We start from the raw sequence: 19411 nt of genomic DNA, 5'->3' as shown, positions 1-19411 counted from the left end.
GGGTGGAGGGGTGCAGTCACCACTGGCCCCACTGTGAGGATCAGGTCGCCACACTGGGTGGGTGACAGGTCTGTTCTGGTATGGCAACTCCAACGCAGAGCAGTGCCAGACGCAGCAGGCTCAGCCCTAGGGGCCTCCCAGCTCATTCTCCAGTCTCCGTTCACGTAGATCTGCACTCCCTGAGTTTAGGGTATAAACTAACCCATGGGGAAACTCTGCTGAAACCACCAGTTGCACATGGTGTCCATCTGACAGTGTGCGCAACAGGCAAATGCCATCAGAACAAGGAGACCAGCGGACCACGGGGCTTGGCAGGGAGCCTGAGACCAGAAAATGCTCCACAGGGCTGCCCCACTTTGCTCCTCAGCCAGGACCCCTACTGCTCCTAACCCGCAGGAACAGCTGGAATCATACCTAGTGAATTAACTACAAACCACCACCCCTTTGTTATTCAGGGGACGAGCCCAGCAATGATACTACGAGGTCATTGCCTCAGACTCTGGGACGCACCCAAGTCACGTTCAGCAAGTGGCTGGGGCAGGGGAAAGAGGTGCCAGGCTGAGACAAATACATCCACGCTGGCTTGGTGTTTGTGCCTCCTGGCTCCCCGGTCCAGGCTGGATTAACTGGGTCCCAGTGTGCCTTGACACACAGCAGGACTTTCTGATACACAGCAGCAGGTCAAGCGGGAGGCAGGCAGAAGGGACAGGAGATGTGGGGGGCGTCGTTCAGCACTTACCAAGGTCTCAACCATATTTGGCTTGTAGTTGCGGAGGGTCTTTGCAGCATAGAAAACATCCACCAAGTTGTGACACTTGATCATCTCCAGGATCATGGTAGAGGCACAGAATGTGCCGCTCCGACCACCCCCATTCCTAGAGGGAGACATACACGGAGTCAGTCAGTGGAGAGCCAGCGCACAAGGAGACCCACAGAGTAGTTGCCCCAAGAACAGCCTCACTAAACAGCAAACCAGCTGCAATGGCTGGCCCCTTTCTCTGGTGCCTTTCTCCTGAGGATCTGCTTTAGTGAATTAAGCTCCGTGATACTGGGAGGTAGGAAGTGGGGCATGGAGAGGCAAATGCCAGTGCTTTCAACTTGGGGGCCTTGAGAAGTGGCTTGATATTCAGATCGCAGCGAGAGCTGCCAGCATGCAATCCCTCTGAAAATCAGGCCAGGTCCATTCAGGGTGACTAGTTGCAGGCACCCAGGTGTGCACCAGCACTTGCTGCAGCAGATAATACCTTCCCCTTTTCAGTAATAAAAGACGAGCTACTGTCCGAGTGAAGAGTTGGAGAAGCAAGTCAGGGAGCAAACGGATTCATTAGAGCCACACGTCGCCAGGACCGGCCGGACACCCCGGAACTCCAAAGGATGAAATTGCTGAGCTACGGACCAAACGATGCAATAGGCTCCTGTACCAGAGGGCTGGTGGGTAGCCAGGGTTGTAGCTAGTTTAATAAAAGGTATGAAGAGTAGTCCTGGCAACTTCAGAGGCATGAACCTTCCTTCAGGCCTGCTGACCTTGTTTCCAAATTACCACAGTGTCTGAGCCCCTCATAATCTTTAATGTCTGAATCCTCAGGATGCCTCCTATGAGGTAGGATGGTGCTGTTATCCCCAGGGGATGGGAAACGGAGGCACAGAGACTAAGTGACTTTACCAAGTCTGGGGTATAGCAGGGAGTTGAACCCAGGCCAGCACTATAACCATGGACCATCCTGCCTCATCATCCTCCTGTTCTCCCTGCCATGGGCCTGTTAAGGAAGTTAAGTAGCTCTGGTGAGCGAGGCCAAGTATCGTCATGATCAGAACCTGACTCAGATGGAAGACAAGGGCTAGGAATTTTCATTCTGGCAGGGGGTTAGCAGTGGGAGACCCCTGGGATCTGTGGTAGGAGCCTCTCATTGAGACGAGGGACCTCACTTTGCTGTCTCTGGCATATCGGAATGAATTTGAGGGTGGTTTCTTCCAGGAGCTGTTCACACTGCGCGTTTCCTGGCTGGGCCTGCTCCCTAGAACTCATGGATGGTGGTCTTGGTTTTCCCTCTGCCAGGTCGGGCCTGACTGAACCTCTCACAAAGCAAAGCTGTGACCTGACACCGCCCCACTGTGATAATGACATTCTTCTAACTCCGAACTGAGCAAACTGGTTCAAATGTGGGGGGACAACCAGGCCCGCTGTGGCCCTGTTCCAACCATTCCAAGGCTGTGGCCCCGTTCCAACCATTCCAAGGCTGTGGCCCCACACACCAAGACTCGTCAGAGGCACTACAACGAGAACGGCTGGGGTCTTGCAGCTCATCGGGCTGGACTCAGAGCACTGGGTTCAATTTCTGGCTCTGCCACAACTTCCTATGTAACTGGGGCATGTTCCTTTCTCTCTCCATGTCTCCGGTCCCCCTGTGTAAAATGGGGTGGATGATCCTGTTCTTCCCCCGCTTTATCTGTGATGTCTATTTGGGGTAGCGGCTGCCCTCAGAACCAAGTGTATCGCTCACGTCCCATCGTTCTGCTTAGCGCCAAAAGCTACTGGGTACACCCTTCCTCCCCCTGCAAACGCATCAGCCTTGCCAGAGACACCGGCCTCTGATTTATGAGCCTCCACACCCTCCTCCTTGCCTTGCTCCCTCTCTTACCTCCCGGTCTTCATCTCCTCAGGGCTCTGAGGGGGCGGAGAGCCGTATTTTACAAAGGACGCTCTCAAATTATACTTAGGTTAATGAAGACGGATGAGGTTGTAATTAATTTTTGATTAAAAGCTTGCCTGCTGTCCCTGTCGATTTGAAAACTCATTATGCCCAGTGTCTGTGTGCGTGCAAATGGATGGAGGACGGTTGAGAGCACTCATAGAGTGCGAGCTCAGTAACCAGCCCTGCTGGAGAGCACATCACTGCAATCACTCAGCTGCTGCCTGCATCCCCTTCTCCTGAAAAGCCCGGCAGGCTCCCGGGACCCTGCGCAGCAGCTGGGATTGCTGCTCAACCCCACAGTGACGGGAGCAGCTTCCACTCTGGGTGCAGCGGGCCTGGACCTCAGCTGGTGTCCACTGAGCTCAACGGATTGACACCGATTTCCACCAGCTGAGCTCCTAGCCCAGTGAGGTCAGAGCTTTGGGCAAGTGTTTTTAAATGCCTCAAAACTCACCACAGGGATCAGAGGAAATCCAAGATGGCAGCTGCCAGGTCCCTGCTTGGCGCTGCACGTGCACAGAACTGCATCAACGGTGGCTTGCTTAAATACAGACTTCACGCCCAGGAGGGCCCTTGGGCAGCACTAAGCGCTGGTGGGCTGATGGGGGTCGCTCCCCTCTAGCCCTTTGGGCACGTGGGCTGGCGGGAGCCGCTGGCCACCAGCCCAGGTGAGCAGGCTGTTGTTCTCTGGGGGCTACTCACAAGCAGTGCACGATTGTCCTCCCATTGCCGCTCTCCTCCTGCCACTTCTCCACTTGGGCCAGCAGGTGCAGGAACGACTTCTTGGAGTCTGGCGTGTCCCTGTACGCTGACCACCTCAGGTACTGGAAATGCCGGACCATCAGGTGCCCTTCCTGCAACTAGAAGAGGCCCATTAGTGTGTGAGTATGGCCCCCTCCTAGATGTCCTGCTGGAGGGTCTGGTGGGGGCAAGGGGCGACTCAGGACTTGTTAATGCTTGTGGAAGGGAGGCTTCACATGGGCAGCGCATAGGCAAGTGTCCATCTACCCACCCTTCCCGAATCTCTTGCTATTCAGTCATCTCCCCAGCACCTCTCCTAGTGTATCTCAACCCTGATTTGCACTGCCCTGGCCATTCCAGTCACAACCCACCAAACACAAATGCAGCTCTGACAATGCACCTCAACCTAATCTGTACCACCCCTTGCTATCCCTGTCCTGGGCTCCCTGCAATGCCAATGCACCTCAACCTAACCTGTAGCCCCGCCGCTAGCCCCATCCTGGACTCCCCACATAATGCACCTCAGTCCTGCCGTGTACTTGGCTGGGAGCACCTACACTTATTCATGCTTTGTTCACTGCAAACCTCTTGAAACAAGGCCATCCAGCCAGGGGGCGGAGAATGGTAAGAATGCTCTTTAATACCCTAGTAATCTAGTTAGCTTTGCAACCTAATGCAGTTAGAAGGCTCTGGGAGAAGATGGATTTATATGCACAAAGCTAAGTAAGCCTGGGCTTTAGCCAGATGGATGTGGGGCTCAGTTCTGACTCGGAAGATGAAAATATTCTGGGAATGAAGCCTGGCTTGTGCAATGAAACACCAGGCCCAGCGCTCCATTTGGGATTGCTGTTTTCAGCCACAACTGTGTGGGGAGTTGAGGCGGGCGGGTGAAAGGGAAGGGAGAGAGAAATCTAAGGCAGGTTGTTGGATTCCCAGCAAACAGCACTGGATCTCTCGGGCTAGGATCCTAGATACCCAGGTGGGATGGAAGCAGGCACCTGCTCTTAATTCTAAAATCAGTGGGGCCAGAGAATTCCGACTCCCAGCGCCCTGCAATACGGCAGTACAGGCTGATCTCACGTTTACCTCCCAAAGGACGGCACAGTGCTTGGCAAAATCAGATCAACGCACGGTGCGCAGGGCTCGCTTTGCTCCTGCTGATGTACACACAGGGCCCAATTCTGCTCCCTCTTACACAGATGTGAAGCTGAAACAACACCACTGACTTCGGGATTTACACCAACGGCCAGGAGAGGATAATTTAGCCCACTAAGAACTGACTCTCATTCTCCTATCACACTGTGAGCAGCTTCACGTTCACACACATATACCCCCCCTCACAAGCATACCCACGCACATGGGTCCCAGTATCACACACACCACACGGAGCAGCATCACAATCATACACAGCCAATACCATACCTAGCTCAGCTTCACAGTTACATGTGCCCCTCTCACACACACTTTAGACATAACATTATCTGGAGCAGCACACACAGCTACACCCTCACACAGTGCATTGCCACACGCACTCTCTCCCACTCGACACAGCAGCACCCGGCAACCACCCTCAGACACACACAGCAGCAGCCACACAGACCGATTTGATTCTCTAGTGTAAACGCTTTCCCATTAAAGCAGCCCAGGCAGGACTGCAGAGTTCCGGGGTTTGAAACAGCTTCGTCTAATTCATGATACAACTTTCCAAATCCCAGATAATCTGGGGAAGAGGGGACAATTCAGGAGGTCCTTTCTGCTGTCTGGATTGAAGATCCTAGCTCCTCATTCACCTGGGTTGCTTGTAAGTTCCAGAGAGGATCTGATGTTGACTTCCACGCTGTGACACCCTGACACCCCAATATTCACCATTGTCGTGTAATTAGGATATGTTTTGTACAAAGTATGTCTTGTGAGGTATCATCCTAAAAGTCTGGATCTGCTAGACATTAATATCTCGTTGGAGTGTATGTGCTATCGTCGTATGTGAAGTTATGAAGTTTGGCTCTGTGTGTGTTACTGAAACACATTGTGAGGGTGAAAACACCCACAAGCAGCCTTCAGGTACAACAGTCAAAAAGCCAAACAATGTTGGTGGCTTGCTGAGGAAATGCACACAAGCACAAGGATTCATAGAATCACAGAAGATTAGGGTTGGAAGAGACCTCAGAAGGTCATCTAGTCCAACCCCCTGCTCAAGGCAGGACCAACCCCAACTAAATCATCCCAGCCAGGGTTTTGTCAAGCCAGGCCTTAAAAACCTCTAAGGATGGAGATTCCACCACCGCCCTAGGTAACCCATTCCAGTGCTTCACCACGCTCCTAGTGAAATAGTGTTTCCTAATATCCAACCTAGACCTCCCCCACTGCAACTTGAGACCATTGCTCCTTGTTCTGTCATCTGCCACCCCAGGAACTATGCACAACAGAAACCTCTCAGAGATAGCACTACACAATGGGAACTGTTTGACACAGCAAAAGAGCTTTCCAGAAAGTGGGAAGAAGATATAAAAGGGGGGAAATGACATCATGAGAGTACCTCACTCTCCCTACAACAACACACCTGGAAACATCTGAGGAACAAAGACTGAACTGGGGGAAGTGATGGTCCCAAGCTAAGAGATTTCTTGCCTGTGTATGAAAACCTGGGAAATCCGAGCTGCAAAGCAAAGGCAGCTTGTGCCTCAAGAATCTGCCAGACTGTTTATCACTCAGGGTGAGAATCTGCTAATTCATATCCTACCTATCTAGTGTGTTAAGATCAGTTTGTGGTTTTGTTTATTTACTAGGTAATCTGCTTTGATCTGTTTTGCTATCCCTTATAATCACTTAAAATCTATCCTTTTTTAGTTAATAAACTTATTTTATGTTTTAATCCAAACCAGTGTGCATTTGACTAAGGAGCCTGGGGAAAATCTCAGCTTGGTTACCACAAGTGTGCATGGTCCTCTTCACATCAAGGGAGAGGCGGACCCGGTGTTACACCCATATACTGGCCAGATTGGACCAGGGAAGGACACTATTGCTCTGGGGTCCGAGGCTGGCAGGCTGGCAGTTAGAGAGTCCACATGTGACTGCAGCTCGGTGTGTCCTCACCCATGTGAATGCTAGGGAAAGTGCAAGCTTGGAGGGCTTTGCAACTTGTCACAGCAGCACAGTGTGAGAGGAAGCCCAGGCTGGTAGGTCAGAGGGCTCAGTGGTACCCCAGTTCCAGGTGGCAACCTGGGGGGAACCCATCACACATGCCATTTACCTTCCCTCGCTGGTCAGTTTTCACTGCTAATGACCTGCCTGCAGTTATTCTGGAAGTCACCTGCCAGACAGGTGCTGGTGGGGAGTGGACATTTTGCTGGCATATGGTACCCATTAAAAATAGCCCCTGGGGCTACAGCAAAGGAAGGAGTCTGAGGGTCAGGGGCTGTCTCTGTGCTGATTCAGTTATGCAGGACAGCAAGCGGAGAAATCAAAATGCAACTGAAGCACCCAAGCCCGTCAGGCAGGCTCGGCTCTGACATTAAAGTTAGAGGCTAAATGAGGTCTGGGCTTGCTCCAAACCATTGTTAAGTGCTAGCGACGGGCAGACCTCTAAATGATTCCATTCAGACATGCTCCGGAAAGCATGGATGCTTCCCTGAAACTTATCCAGACTTCTTGGGTCTGAGATTTAGGACAGAAATCTGGCCAGAACAGGCCTCCTTACAGGATCTCAACCTTTCCACTTCCAGGTGGATTCCCGAAATGTAAGGGGGGAAAGGGAAAAATATTGAGGAGAGGGGGAAAAAGGGGAGCAAATGTCTTCAGGTGGCAAAAATTAAAAGGGTTAGGATCCATTCTGAAGTGTGGTCAAAGGTCCTGCTCAGTTCTCCTATGAACTGCCAGACCAGATTGATCCTACGGCCATTTAACGCACTAGCCTGTCTCCAGCCATGGCCAGTACTAGACGCTTTGGAGGAAAGTGCAAGAAACCACATAATGCGCAATTATGGAATAATCTCCACACAGGGGAAGGTTCATCCTAAATCCTGGTAGTTCCCCCATCACGAATTTTAATGTAGCCATAGGTAAATCTTGCTCTATGTAGGTCTATGATAAGTATATCTGGCTCTCACCTAGCGCTTTACATCAGAAGATCTCAAAGCACTTTACAAAGGAGGTCAGCATTATTATCCCCATTTTGCAGAAGGGGAAACTGAGGCACAGGGCTGTGACGTGACTTACCTAAAGTCCCCCAGCAGGCCAGTGGAGAGCCAGGAGCAGAACTCGGACCTCGTGAGTCCCACCTTATCCACTAAGCAACAATGCTTCCCTTAGTAGCAGCCACAGGGTCTTCTGCCTGTCCATCCACTGACCTCTTCTGTCTGACTCTGGTGCGCCAATCAGCATAGTGCCTGGGCATGTGATGCCAGCTCTGCCATGTCTACTCTAGATTAGTTCTGAACCTTTGTTGAGGTAAAATCCCTTCCTTGGAGAACCCCTCCCCCCCCCCACACACACAGTGTGTACCCAATCCAAGGAGCAACGCACGTGGAGTGAAAAACTCCCTCCTGACCGCCAGAAAGGGAAACTCCGTGCTGGCCAACAGCTCTTTCACGTATCAGACTCCAGACAGCCAGGTAGGGATGGCAAAGATTTCTCCTGCTTCACCTCAACACTTCTCCCGGGATCACGCCCCGCCTGCCAGCTGCTCTGTCCAGTGACCTCACACAGAGCACAAGGGCTAGTGTTATGGGAATCTCTGGCTAGTTTAAAGATTCCACTCCTGCCCCCTCTTTGTGGCCTGCTCTCCCAGTTAAATACACCCATTCATCTCAATCTCCTCTCAGGAAGGTCCTGTCCCTCCCCCACTTCCATTCCTTGCCCTTCATGTCACTGTATTTTCCTTCACGTAAGGGTGACCAGAACTGGCCAAGGTGCACTGTGAAAGCGACATGAAGCATGTTAAAGGCCCTGCAGTCTTTTTCTCAGCCTAGCAGGAAAGCCACTCTGTTCTGCCGGTTCCAGTGATTCTGGGGGCTCTCAGTCTCTATAGCACGGCATAAACTGACCACCAGCTGGGGCCAGAATGCCCTTCCCCAATGCACAGACATGGGTCTGAGTTCAGATGCAAACTCTCCACTTGTAAATCACTTTTACCCCCTTTAAGGTCCTTTACAGAGCAATGTCAAGTGGCTAAGGGCTCATCTACACAAACAGATCATGGCAAGCAGGGTGTGCATCTACCCCACACTAGCCTGCCGCGCTCTGACTGTGTGCACCCCGCTGATGTGTGTGCATACACACACAAACACGCACACTGCTCTCTTTGAAATAGGACTAGCTCGAAGCGCATTAATGAGCGGTTGATGCGCGTCAGCCGGGCGCACATGACAGTTGGGAGAGTATGGGGTCGATTCACATTCCAGCTTGCAGTGAACTATATGTTCATGTCGATCAACCCTTAGTGTAAATGAGAATCAGACCCTTTGGGTCTGGGATTCTGGCCTGAGTCCAGCTCTGGTACTGCAAAAATAGCCTGTTGTGGTCACTGTGAATCCCCCAGCGCTGGCCACATGCAGAGAGAAGCTCCGAATCCAGTGCAGCATGGGAATGAAAGTTCCTCCCTTCCTGGTTAAGGGTCTGATGCCGCTCCCACTGAAACAAATGGGCGTTTGGCCAGGAGTGGGACTGGCTTCTAAGTTTGATTCCAGTCTGCAGCCCACCTCTGTTTGAGCAGAACAGCTACAAGGAGATAGACACTCCAGAAAGCGTTGGCTGGTCTTCATGAGGGACGCTTTGTCGGCAGGAGTGGGCTGGAGGGTCAGGGGGTACTTATGTAACTATCAGGGTAACTTGGGAGAAGTCTCGTGGCAGGATGCCACGCCACCAGCTAAGGGATCATTTAACCCAGTATTCAAGTGAAATTAACCAACTACATAAGGCTGCTCTCTGGGGGGTTAGGGGTGGGGTAATCCTAAGGGCAGCATTTCTGGGGTTGGATATCCACATGGCATCTGGAGTTGCCTTCTCCTCCTCTTTTTTGTGCTCTTGAAAACACAGTGAATGTCCTCACACAGCTGGTAAAGCTGGGTTGACTCCAGCATTCAGCTGGTGCAGTCTCTGCAGTCACTCAGGAGCCACTTGAGTTTCCTCCCCTGCTGCAGGGCACAGCCTGGAGCTCCTGGCGGAGCGACCATCTTGGAAAGGTGAATATCTTTAGATCAGCTAACACCCACCTCCCATCCCCACCCCGACACAATACAGCACCCTGGCATGACAACCAGATGCGCCCCCCTCCTCACCCGTGTGATGTTCTGCACCCGGAAGAGGCGAGCAACGAAATCCTCGTCGGCTGATCGGGAAACATACTCCACTTCTATCGGCCCATACTGCTGGAGCCCTGGCTCAGGCCAGTACTGTAAACAGGGCTACAGAGAGAGGAGAGAGAAACAACTGTATGAAATGCAGGCATGCGCAGCAGAAGGCATCACACAGGGGCATGGGGCACCATGTGGGGGTGTGGGACAGAGGGCGCTGCATAGGGACATGGGGCTCTGGCATGTGACCTGGGGACACAGTGCAAGTTCCCCAGGCAGGAAGGAATGACACCAGGCACTGGATGGGGGACACAGCACAAGGGTGCTTAGCACAGGGCACATGAGAAAGGCCACAGCATGCAAACACTGCCCATGCTATCCACAGCACATTGCTGGATGGAGCTGACCTTTCTATACTGACAGGTCAAAGGTCAGAACCTGCTCTCAGTTACACCCACGTGGTCCTCTCCAGACGTCAGCTGAGCAGAAGCCTGTGAGGGGTGGGGTCACCCAGCGCTGACCGGTGCCAGATGGAGCAAGGTTAGTCCCATATCTGGTCCCACCTCGGGGTGGTGGGGCTGATCTGGCACTTCACTGGCTTCAGTGGAAGTATGGGCAGGAGGACAGGAGGGACAGGCCCTGAGCGATGACCGTGTGTCATTTTGGATTTTATCTCCCTGAAACCAAAGGGAGCTTTGCCGTGGACTGTATTGGGGCTGACTCCAGGTATCTGCCGCTCGTGTAGACACACCTGAGCTGGCTTTGACCTAGCGAGCATGAGTACTGGAGCAGCGAAGCTGAATCATCACAGGCTGCCTGAAAGACTAGGTACGAGCTTGGGCGGCTAGCCTGGGCTGCCTCAGCTTCCCTATTGTTCCTCGAGCTCGCGAGCTCTAAGCTAGCGCCGGTATCTCTCCATGTGCTGCAGCCACAGCTCTGACTGCAACGTAGACATCAGATAAAACCCTTCCCAGATCCTTGGCCACCCTCTTCAGTGCTGCACCTCCTCCCATGATGGGAAAAAGCAGATCTCGGCTCAGAAACCACCACAATGGCCAGGCAGGGCAGATGTTCTGTGGGGGACTGACTGCTGGCAAGGACGCCTGGCATTGTTCTCTCTCACGCTCAGGAGCGCACTTGATGTATTGCTCAATCCGAGGGTCGTGGATGCTATTGTTTTCACACCATGCCAGCCGGGAAGCCGGAATCAATACAAAATATACAATGTTTGTCACTGCACTTTAAAAGAACATTTAGTATTTCAGGCTGGCCGACGGCCTGGGCCTAACTGCATGGCAAATGTATTTGAGAAATAATTGGTTATTAATAGGGGCTATCAATCTCCGTGATCTCTAAGCCTTCTAGACATAGAGCTATAATTTGGATATTAAAACTTCCTTCGGCAAGACATAGTTCAAGAGAAGGATCTACCCTCTAAGTCACCTCTCAAAGCTGCCGGCTGTAAAGGCTGATTTATTAGCTGTTGGTCTTAAACTGGTAAACATATAAAAGCTGGCTACATATTATCACATGGACACTGCTGAAGGACAACCGTCCCGAGAGATGGCAGAGGGGTGTAAGGAAGGAATATGGCAGGTAGAATGCACCAGGGGAAGGTACACGCTGCAACCTGGCCCTGCACACCCTGGAGTCTGGGCTGGACCTTGCTCAAAGGAGAGGGGACAATATGGGAGAGCTGTTGGCAATGCAGGGCTGAAATGGGGAGCAAAGCGGGAGGGGGGGCGGGAGGGAAGAAGGGGAAGTGAGGGAGTCGGCAATGCAGCAGGTGCAATGGGCAACCCCAGTGATGCTGCGGGGCAGGGCTCAGCCAGGGAGTGGGGCACAAGCAAGCAGGGAAGCCCCGTGACGCAGCAAAGGCCTGAAATGAGGAACAAAGCACAGGGGGAGACGTATGGGCGTCTGCAGGGCTGAGCTAGGGACTTGTGCCCAAGGGAGCCATGAGATGCTGGGAATGAAGCAAAGGGAGGAGATGGGGAAACAGAAATTCTGTCCCCACTCCTGACCCAGTCCTCCCTAACGCCATGCCTGGAATTGCTCTGGCTTTGGAACAGAGTGGCATTACGGACTACGACTGCAGAAGCCAGGCCTTGATGGGATGATGGAGGAAGGATTAACTCCGTAATATGTCAGTGTCTTTAGAGGGCCAGATTTGGAAACATGCACTCACATTTCCCCCATAATGCGTGTGCGCACGTGTAAATGCAATTGCACGTGCAAAATACACCGTTGTGCACACCAGTCCCTGTCCTCGGCCACAGGCAGACATTTTTGCAGGCACTAATGTCTACAAATCTTCCCTGCTGTATGCTGACCCCTGTAGGTGAGAAAAGAAGACTGAGTGGGGACAGGGATCAATTGTTCTTCAGGTCCAGTGAAGGCAGGACAAGAATTAATGGGCTCAAAGTGCAGCCAGGGAGATTTAGGTTAGATAACAGGAAAAACTTTCTAACTAGAAGGGGAGTTAAGCTCTGGACCAGGCTTCTCAGGAGGTTGTGGAGTCCTAGTCATTGGAGGTTTTTAAGAACAGGTTGGACAAACCACATGTCAGGGATGGTCTAGGTCCAGGGGTCTCCAAACTTTTTGAATTGCGCGCCCCCATGGCCAGCTCTAGGGAAGCAAAAAAAACCTCAGAAGAGCGAGGGGAGCCGAGCTGCGGCCAGCGTGCCGCCGAAGACGGAGCGAGGGGAGCCGAGCTGCGGCCGGCGTGCCGCCGAAGACGGAGCAAGGGGAGCCGAGCTGCGGCCGGCGTGCCGCCGAAGACGGAGCGAGGGGAGCCGAGCTGCGGCCGGCGTGCCGCCGAAGACGGAGCGAGGGGAGCCGAGCTGCGGCCGGCGTGCCGCCGAAGTCGGAGCGAGGGGAGCCGAGCTGCGGCCGGCGTGCCGCCGAAGTCGGAGCGAGGGGAGCCGAGCTGCGGCCGGCGTGCCGCCGAAGTCGGAGCGGGGAGAGCCGAGCTGCGGCCGGCGTGCCGCCGAAGTCGGAGCGGGGAGAGCCGAGCTGCGGCCGGCGTGCCGCCGAAGTCGGAGCGGGGAGAGCCGAGCTGCGGCCGGCGTGCCGCCGAAGACGGAGCAAGGGGAGAGCCGAGCTGGGGCCGGCGTGCCGCCGAAGACGGAGCGGGGAGAGCCGAGCTGCGGCCGGCGTGCCGCTGAAGACGGAGCGGGGAGAGCCGAGCTGCGGCCGGCGTGCCGCCGAAGACGGAGCGGGGAGAGCCGAGCTGCGGCCGGCGTGCTGCCGAAGACAGAGCGGGGAGAGGCGAGCTGCCGCCGGCGTGCCGCCGAAGAATCAAAGGTCCAGGAGTGGTGCTGCCGCCGTGCCGGTGGCACTCCTTCGGTGGCGCTCCTCCTGCCGTGCCCCCCCACAGATGGTCGTGCGCGCGCCCCACTATGGAGACCACTAGTCTAGGAGGTTAAATTGGTCCTGACTCAGAGCAGGGGGCTGGACTTGACAACTGCTCGAGGTCCTTTCCAGCCCAGCATTTCTATGATTCTAAGTACATTTTGCTACTGCTCTGAGATCTTAGATAGATAGAACCCTAAGACCAGTATGTAAATCCATGGTGTGCCCACACGTGGAATACTTGGTGCAAAAGACACATTAGAATTGGGAAAAGTACAGAGCAAGAAGAATATTTAAGGGTCTGGAACAGCTTCCGTTGAGGAGAGATTAAAAAGGCTGGGACTGTTCAGCTTGGCAAAGAGACGACTAAGGGGGGATGTGACCGAGGTCTATAAAACCATGACTGGGGTGGAGAGAGTGAATAAAGGAAATGTTGTTATTTACCCCTTCTCATAACACAAGGACCAGGGGTTACCCAATGAAATTAATAGGCAGCAGGTTTAAAACAAACATATGGAAATACTTCTTCACACAACACACAGTCAACCTGCGGAACTCATTGCCAGGGGATGTTGTGGAGGCCAAAAGCATAACTGGGTTCAAAAAAGAATTAGAGATGCTCTTGGAGGATAGGTCCGTCAACGGCTATTAGCCAAGATGGCCAGGGACACAACCCCATGCTCTGGGTGTCCCTAAGCATGTGACTGCCAGAAACTTGGAGTAGATAACAGGAGATGGATCACTTGACAATTGCCCTCTGAAGCATCTGGCACTGGCCACTGTCGGAAGACAGATACTGGAACAGATGGACCATTGGTCTGACCCACTATGGCCGTTGCAAGGGCTCAATCCTACAATGTGCCAAATGTCTGCAGCTCATGGGTGGTAGCAAGGGGCAGAGCACTGGATCAGGAGACCTGGGTTCTATCCCAGGCTCTGCCACTGACCTGTTGGGTGACCTTGGGAAAGTCACTTCCCCCCTTTCTGTGCCTCAGTTTCCCCATCTGTAAAATAGAGATATGATACTCACCCACCTTTGTAAAGCATTTCAAGGTCCAGAGATGAAAAGTGCTCTATCAGAGCCAAGTATTAGCATTAGTAGTGCTGAGATTAGCCTCTCTGTCACCCCGCCTCCTCTCCAACAGGGAGATTCAGAGCAGGCTGAAGAATGGGGTTAGCCAGAACATTTGATTTCCTAGATGTGAGAACTCCCTCACCCGTCCCCTTCTGGTACAGGATCGCTCCCTGCAGTCTGTTCTGCAGTGCACTGTTCCTCCAGTACTCAAAGGTCCTAAGAGTGATGGAATCCCCAACCCTTAGGAAACTAGATTGCAAATTCTTTGGGGAAGGGACCAGCTTTTTGTTCACACAGCACCTAACAGCTGGGCCATCACTGGGGCTCCGAGGTGCTACTGCACTACAAACAATTAATAATATTTCACCACTATTCCCCTTCCTTAGAAAACTAACCCAGCTTCAGAGATTCTCCTGCCAGGATCAACCTTGGTGTTCATAGAATCATAGAATATCAGGGTTGGAAGGGACCTCAGGAGGTCATCTAGTCCAATCCCCTGCTCAAAGCAGGACCAATCCCCAACTAAATCATCCCTGCCAGGGCTTTGTGTTCTACTTCTGCTTAATTTCAGGTCATATTAACGTCACCCCACAAGGACCCTGTGGATGCAGTGCCCCTCTTCAGAGAAAATATAGGAACATTGTATACTACAGAATACATAATATATAGCTATATATAATAGAGAGAGAGATGATTAGCTATAGAGATAGAGGTAGATTATCGACCTATTGACCTATAAATATTTTACCTGCCTATTTAGCTCAGCGCAAGTGTCATACAAAGGAAAGTAGAACTTCATTTGGGGCCATTTACTCCATTCATCTGCCTATTTCCTGTGAACATTACAACTGCAGTTTTGGGTCATTTACATTAAGTGTCTGATTTCAACTCATAAAACAATCTGGTTAATGAAGTCTTCTCCAGACATTCATTAAGAGTCTATAATGCTAATTTTATGTAAAAATCCCGTTAGTTTCCTCATCAAATTAACATTACAGACCTGTAATCGGCTCTTAAATCTGCTCTGGCCTCGGCAGGAATGTTCTAGGAATCCCTGTAGGGGTTGGTACACCGGGAGAGGCCTGGAATGGTTCAAATGCTGCCTTCTATCCCAAGGGTACTGGTTGGTCCCCTCTCTAAGGTGCATATGTAATGGATAGCAAGCCCCACCTGGCATGGCAAATTCATAGTGTTAAACCCATGGGAAGGTCGCTATTAGAGAGTATCGATTTAAAAAGAAACATTTCCGGCCCTCAAAAGTTCTGGCGCGCGTCAGTGCCACTCACCCAGGCGGAGTTGGACTGGTTGAGCTGGTTGAGCATGACGATGGAGGTGCAGCCGTAGTCGTACACCAGTCTCCAGAAATCTGTGGTGGTGTTCTGCAGAGGGTGCAGGGTGACGACGAAGGCCGCGCTCTTGGTGTAGCTCTGAAGGGGAGCAAGCACAGAGTGGAGAGGACCAGTGAGCTCCTTAAAGCAACACAGCCGTCCAGAGCACAGTAGGGGTGGGAGTGGAAGTAACAGGCCCTCTCCCCCAAAGAGCTAAAGGGGAAGGATGGTTTGGTGGCTAAGGCTCTGGACTGAGACACCAGAGATCAGTCCCCAGCTCTACTGCAAGCTCCTTGCACCTCCCAGACTAAACCTCGTGCCGAGATCTGTCACAGGAAAGTCCTGGCAAAGAATAATGCCGTCTCAAAGGCCCGATCCTCTGATTCAGTTCACTGATGGGACCCTACTGACCGCAGTGGGCATCGGACAAGGCCTTAACGCCCCCGTGCAGTAAACAGTGCAAAGTGCTGCATAGGGAAGCCGAACAGCTCACTCTGTGCAGCAGGCAGCGTGATGCAGAGCACATCGGTTTTTGGACAGGGCTGCAAAATCTGGGCCCTGTGAGGCAGGCTGCGGAAGGAGAATGGAGGAACTGTTCCAACTGTGCCTTTTGCCCTGCAGTATCAGTAGGAAAAGAAAAACAAGCCCATTGGATCCTTGTGACAACCTGAGAACTCCCTAGCCCGGATTCCCCCCTTTGCCTACACTGGTGTAAATCAGGAGTAGCTCCATGGAAGCCAAGGGAGTGAAACTGGTGCAAGGAAGAAGAGAATGAGACCCACTGGACTCCAGTTGGACTTGTCTGAAACAACTGCTCAGGGGACCAAGAAAACTCAGCAACGTAACGGAGCAGGGTGTTCTAATAAAGTGGAGCAGAGCTGTACTCAAAGGCCTGACTCTGATCTCACCTACATCTGGTCTGCATGCTTTAACGTCACTGACTTCAATGGAGCCACTCCTGATTTACACCGGAGCGTGGGAGAGCAGAATCAGGACCGAAAGGTTTGCACATATTGGATGGTGGTCTCTGACGACATAAGGTTGCCCAATCAGGATGGCTTCTTGTACAGGTAAATCAGAAAATGGGGCCAGACCCTCAGTTGATATCAATCAGGACGCTCTATGGACTTCAGTGGAGCTGTGCTGATTTACACCACCAGCTGGGGATCTGGCCCAAGGACCTGTTTTCTCTGCTTTGTCAAGCTTCTGCTCAGCACTTTAGGGGCACCTGGGAACCTGACTCTCAGGGCAGATCTGAGCCCTGGCAAGGGTTGCTCACATCTGCTGGCGATACTCCCAAGGGACTGCTGGCAGCTGGACATAGCGAAGTGCGGAACATGATGGATGCCACTCTCTCTTGCGCCTGCCTGCCCAGACACGCACACACATCTTACAAGGACCATGTGAAAGTGTTGGGGGTGGTGCAGGAGCTGGGCAGGGTGGCTCTGTGCCAGCCGGGAGCTCTGCCAGCCCAGGGGCATTCTCAGTGACCAGCTACACTTTCGGGCCTCTTCACACCACTCAGGGGGCAACACAGGGGCATGAACGCACTGAAGAACCAGGAGTGAGGAGCTTGATTCAGATCTCCTTCATGCTGGTGTAAATCAGGAGTAACACCCATTACGTTAACAGTGGGACACAAGTGCAAGCGACATGAGGAGGAGGCCCAAGATACCCATAGCTCTTGTCCTATTTCGGGTTCGGCCCCGGAAAGCCGAATGGTTTAAAAATGTGTCTTTACATTATCTCAGCACTTTGACATCCCTTGGGGGAAGACGACACACTTTTCACTCTCAGACCTCTCAAACATAGAGCTTCATCCACCTTGCTGCAGTGGGGTGGAGATCACCTCTAATCCAAGCACAAGACCAAGAAATGTCAGCTCGGTGGATTTTTTTTCCCCAGAAAGTTACATGCTCCACGTAAGAGGGGTGCAGAACAAAAGTGCCTCTCAGTTTTGCTCTCCCCAGGCGGTAATCTCTCTGGGGGTGGAGGGAAGCTTAGAGGCAAGACACCTCTGTGGCTTTGCTACTTGCAAACATTTTCTTAGGGTGAAAAAAAGACGGCATGAAAGACCCCTCTCCAAAGGAAACTGCGCTGCTTCTTAACACTTTAAAAGCAGCAAGTGCTTTTAGGGGCACTTGAAGAGAGAGAGGACAGACAGTGGAGTGTTTGCTGGTTCTCCACCCCCACTAAAGGACTCTTGAAACAACACTCCGCGCACAAGTGACAAATTCTCTGCGCTCAAAGAACATCTTTGTGCCTTCGGATTTCTCCTTGAGCCTTGTTTTTCCAGGCAATCTCCCTGCCCCCCCCCCCCCCCCCCGGAGATTTGGGCTTGATTAACATCAGCTGCCTTAAGCCCTGGATGAGTTTTCAAAAACGGAGGGAGGAGATAATAATTTCAGAAATGGACCTTTGGTCTGAAACAGCATTCTTAAAATGAGTCCTTTTAAACCACTGTTTCTCAAACCCGACCCAAAAGGGGGTTGCGAGACTCTTGTTGGCGGGTGTTGGGAGTGGCGGTGGCTGCTGGCCAGATGTCCAACTCCGCAGGCAGCCCTGCTGCCAGCAGCATCATAGAAATAACGGTGGCATGGTATGGGGGGGGGGGTTGTCACTTTTTGGGAGGTTGTTACAGCCTGAAGTATTTTCAAAGGGAGTTCCAGCAAAAAAAGTTTGAGAAGCCCTGCTCTAAAAAATAGAAAAACAAACCAAATGCCCACAACCAGACACAGAGAGAAAGAGAGCATGGAGCCTGTAGGGAAAGGAAATCATTGTGCAAATTCCCGCCTACTGTCCTCTGACTGCAAGTCGCTAGCCTGATTACACCTATAGCAAAAGCTGGGGGATCCCAGAAACCAGGAGCTGTGTAGGGCGGAAGGGAAGAGGTTTCAGCTAATGACTGTGTCGTACATTTCCACAGTGCCCAAGGATTCCATACTGCGTAAACAAGTCGGAGTCTTTCACCTGCTGCTGGCATGGAGCTATTTAACTGGGCACAGAAACACTAAAAACGAGACTTTCTGCTTCTAGGCCTTTTCTGTGCCTACCCAAGTGTGTGGCTAATTCCACTAAAGTCAATGGGATGACTCATGCTTAAAGTTAAGTACATGCTTAATCACCTTGTTGGATCAGGGCTATCTAGCTCCATCCAGGGTACTGCTTAGCTTCAAGGATGATGCAATATGGAGCTTTTTCATTCTAGTTCACACCAGTCTAAATCCAACCTAGGCTGGTAGCGGCTGAGAGCTGGGACTGTTTGAAGACTGTGGCTCAGCAGAGTGGAGGAAATAGTATCCAAATGAATGAAAACTCAGGAGTGCCTTGTGGTTAATGCTGAATTTCACCACTAATAATGAGTGTAAATATGAGATTAGCTGTTACGGGGCTGAGACAGGATAAACCTCATGACAGTAGTTACCGGGCATCTGGTAGAGCTGCGTGGAGAAAGTCATTCTGTTTTGAGGAGGATTTTGATATTTCGAGAGCTGGTTACCATTGTGATACAGAGTGAAAACCAAACATTTTTAAATTCTCCATGAAGGGGAATGAAGCTGTGGATCTTGGGAGCCCTGGGGTTCCTGATGTCAAGACAGTCCGCCTGGCTGGCTGCCCCAGAGCTGCAGACCCTGGAAGGTTTCTCTGGCTGGTTGCCATGGGAACTCAGTTGAAATTGAAATGTGTCAAGTTCAATTAATCATGAAATTCTGATGAAAAATGTGTCCCACTGGGATTTTTCTGGCTACCTCTAATATTTAAGGAATCTTGTTAAATGCTAATATAGCCCCAGATCCTCAGCTGGGATAAAAATCACCACAGCTCCATGGAAGACAATAGATTTGGGGGTCATGGTGGACAATCAGCTGAACATGAGTTCCCAGGGTGACACTGTGGCCAAAAGAGCTAGGGAAATCCTGAGATGGATAA

At 52.0% G+C, this 19411-nt stretch overlaps 1 protein-coding gene across 16 annotated transcripts in view; it reads right to left on the bottom strand.

Annotated features, from left to right (window-relative positions):
* The window catches only part of PTPRU (protein tyrosine phosphatase receptor type U), a 321138-nt gene that overhangs the window by 10498 nt on the left and 291229 nt on the right, over nucleotides 1–19411 (bottom strand). For 9 of the 16 annotated variants that reach the window (XM_073317468.2, XM_073317471.2, XM_073317472.2 and 6 more), the window contains 5 exons: nucleotides 15440–15580; nucleotides 14026–14082; nucleotides 9710–9835; nucleotides 3396–3553; nucleotides 740–875 (listed from right to left, as the gene is read on the bottom strand). In XM_073317468.2, coding sequence (XP_073173569.2) covers nucleotides 740–875; nucleotides 3396–3553; nucleotides 9710–9835; nucleotides 14026–14082; nucleotides 15440–15580 — 618 coding nt within the window. The remainder of the gene's footprint in view (nucleotides 1–739; nucleotides 876–3395; nucleotides 3554–9709; nucleotides 9836–14025; nucleotides 14083–15439; nucleotides 15581–19411) is intronic. The other 7 variants (XM_073317476.2, XM_073317478.2, XM_073317480.2 and 4 more) reach the window with 3 other exon arrangements.

The sequence above is a fragment of the Lepidochelys kempii genome, chromosome 19 (genome assembly GCF_965140285.1).
Source record: "Lepidochelys kempii isolate rLepKem1 chromosome 19, rLepKem1.hap1, whole genome shotgun sequence".
Taxonomy (NCBI): domain Eukaryota; kingdom Metazoa; phylum Chordata; order Testudines; family Cheloniidae; genus Lepidochelys; species Lepidochelys kempii.
Note: the sequence above shows the minus strand (reverse complement) of the source record. Positions and strands in the feature narration are given on the sequence as shown.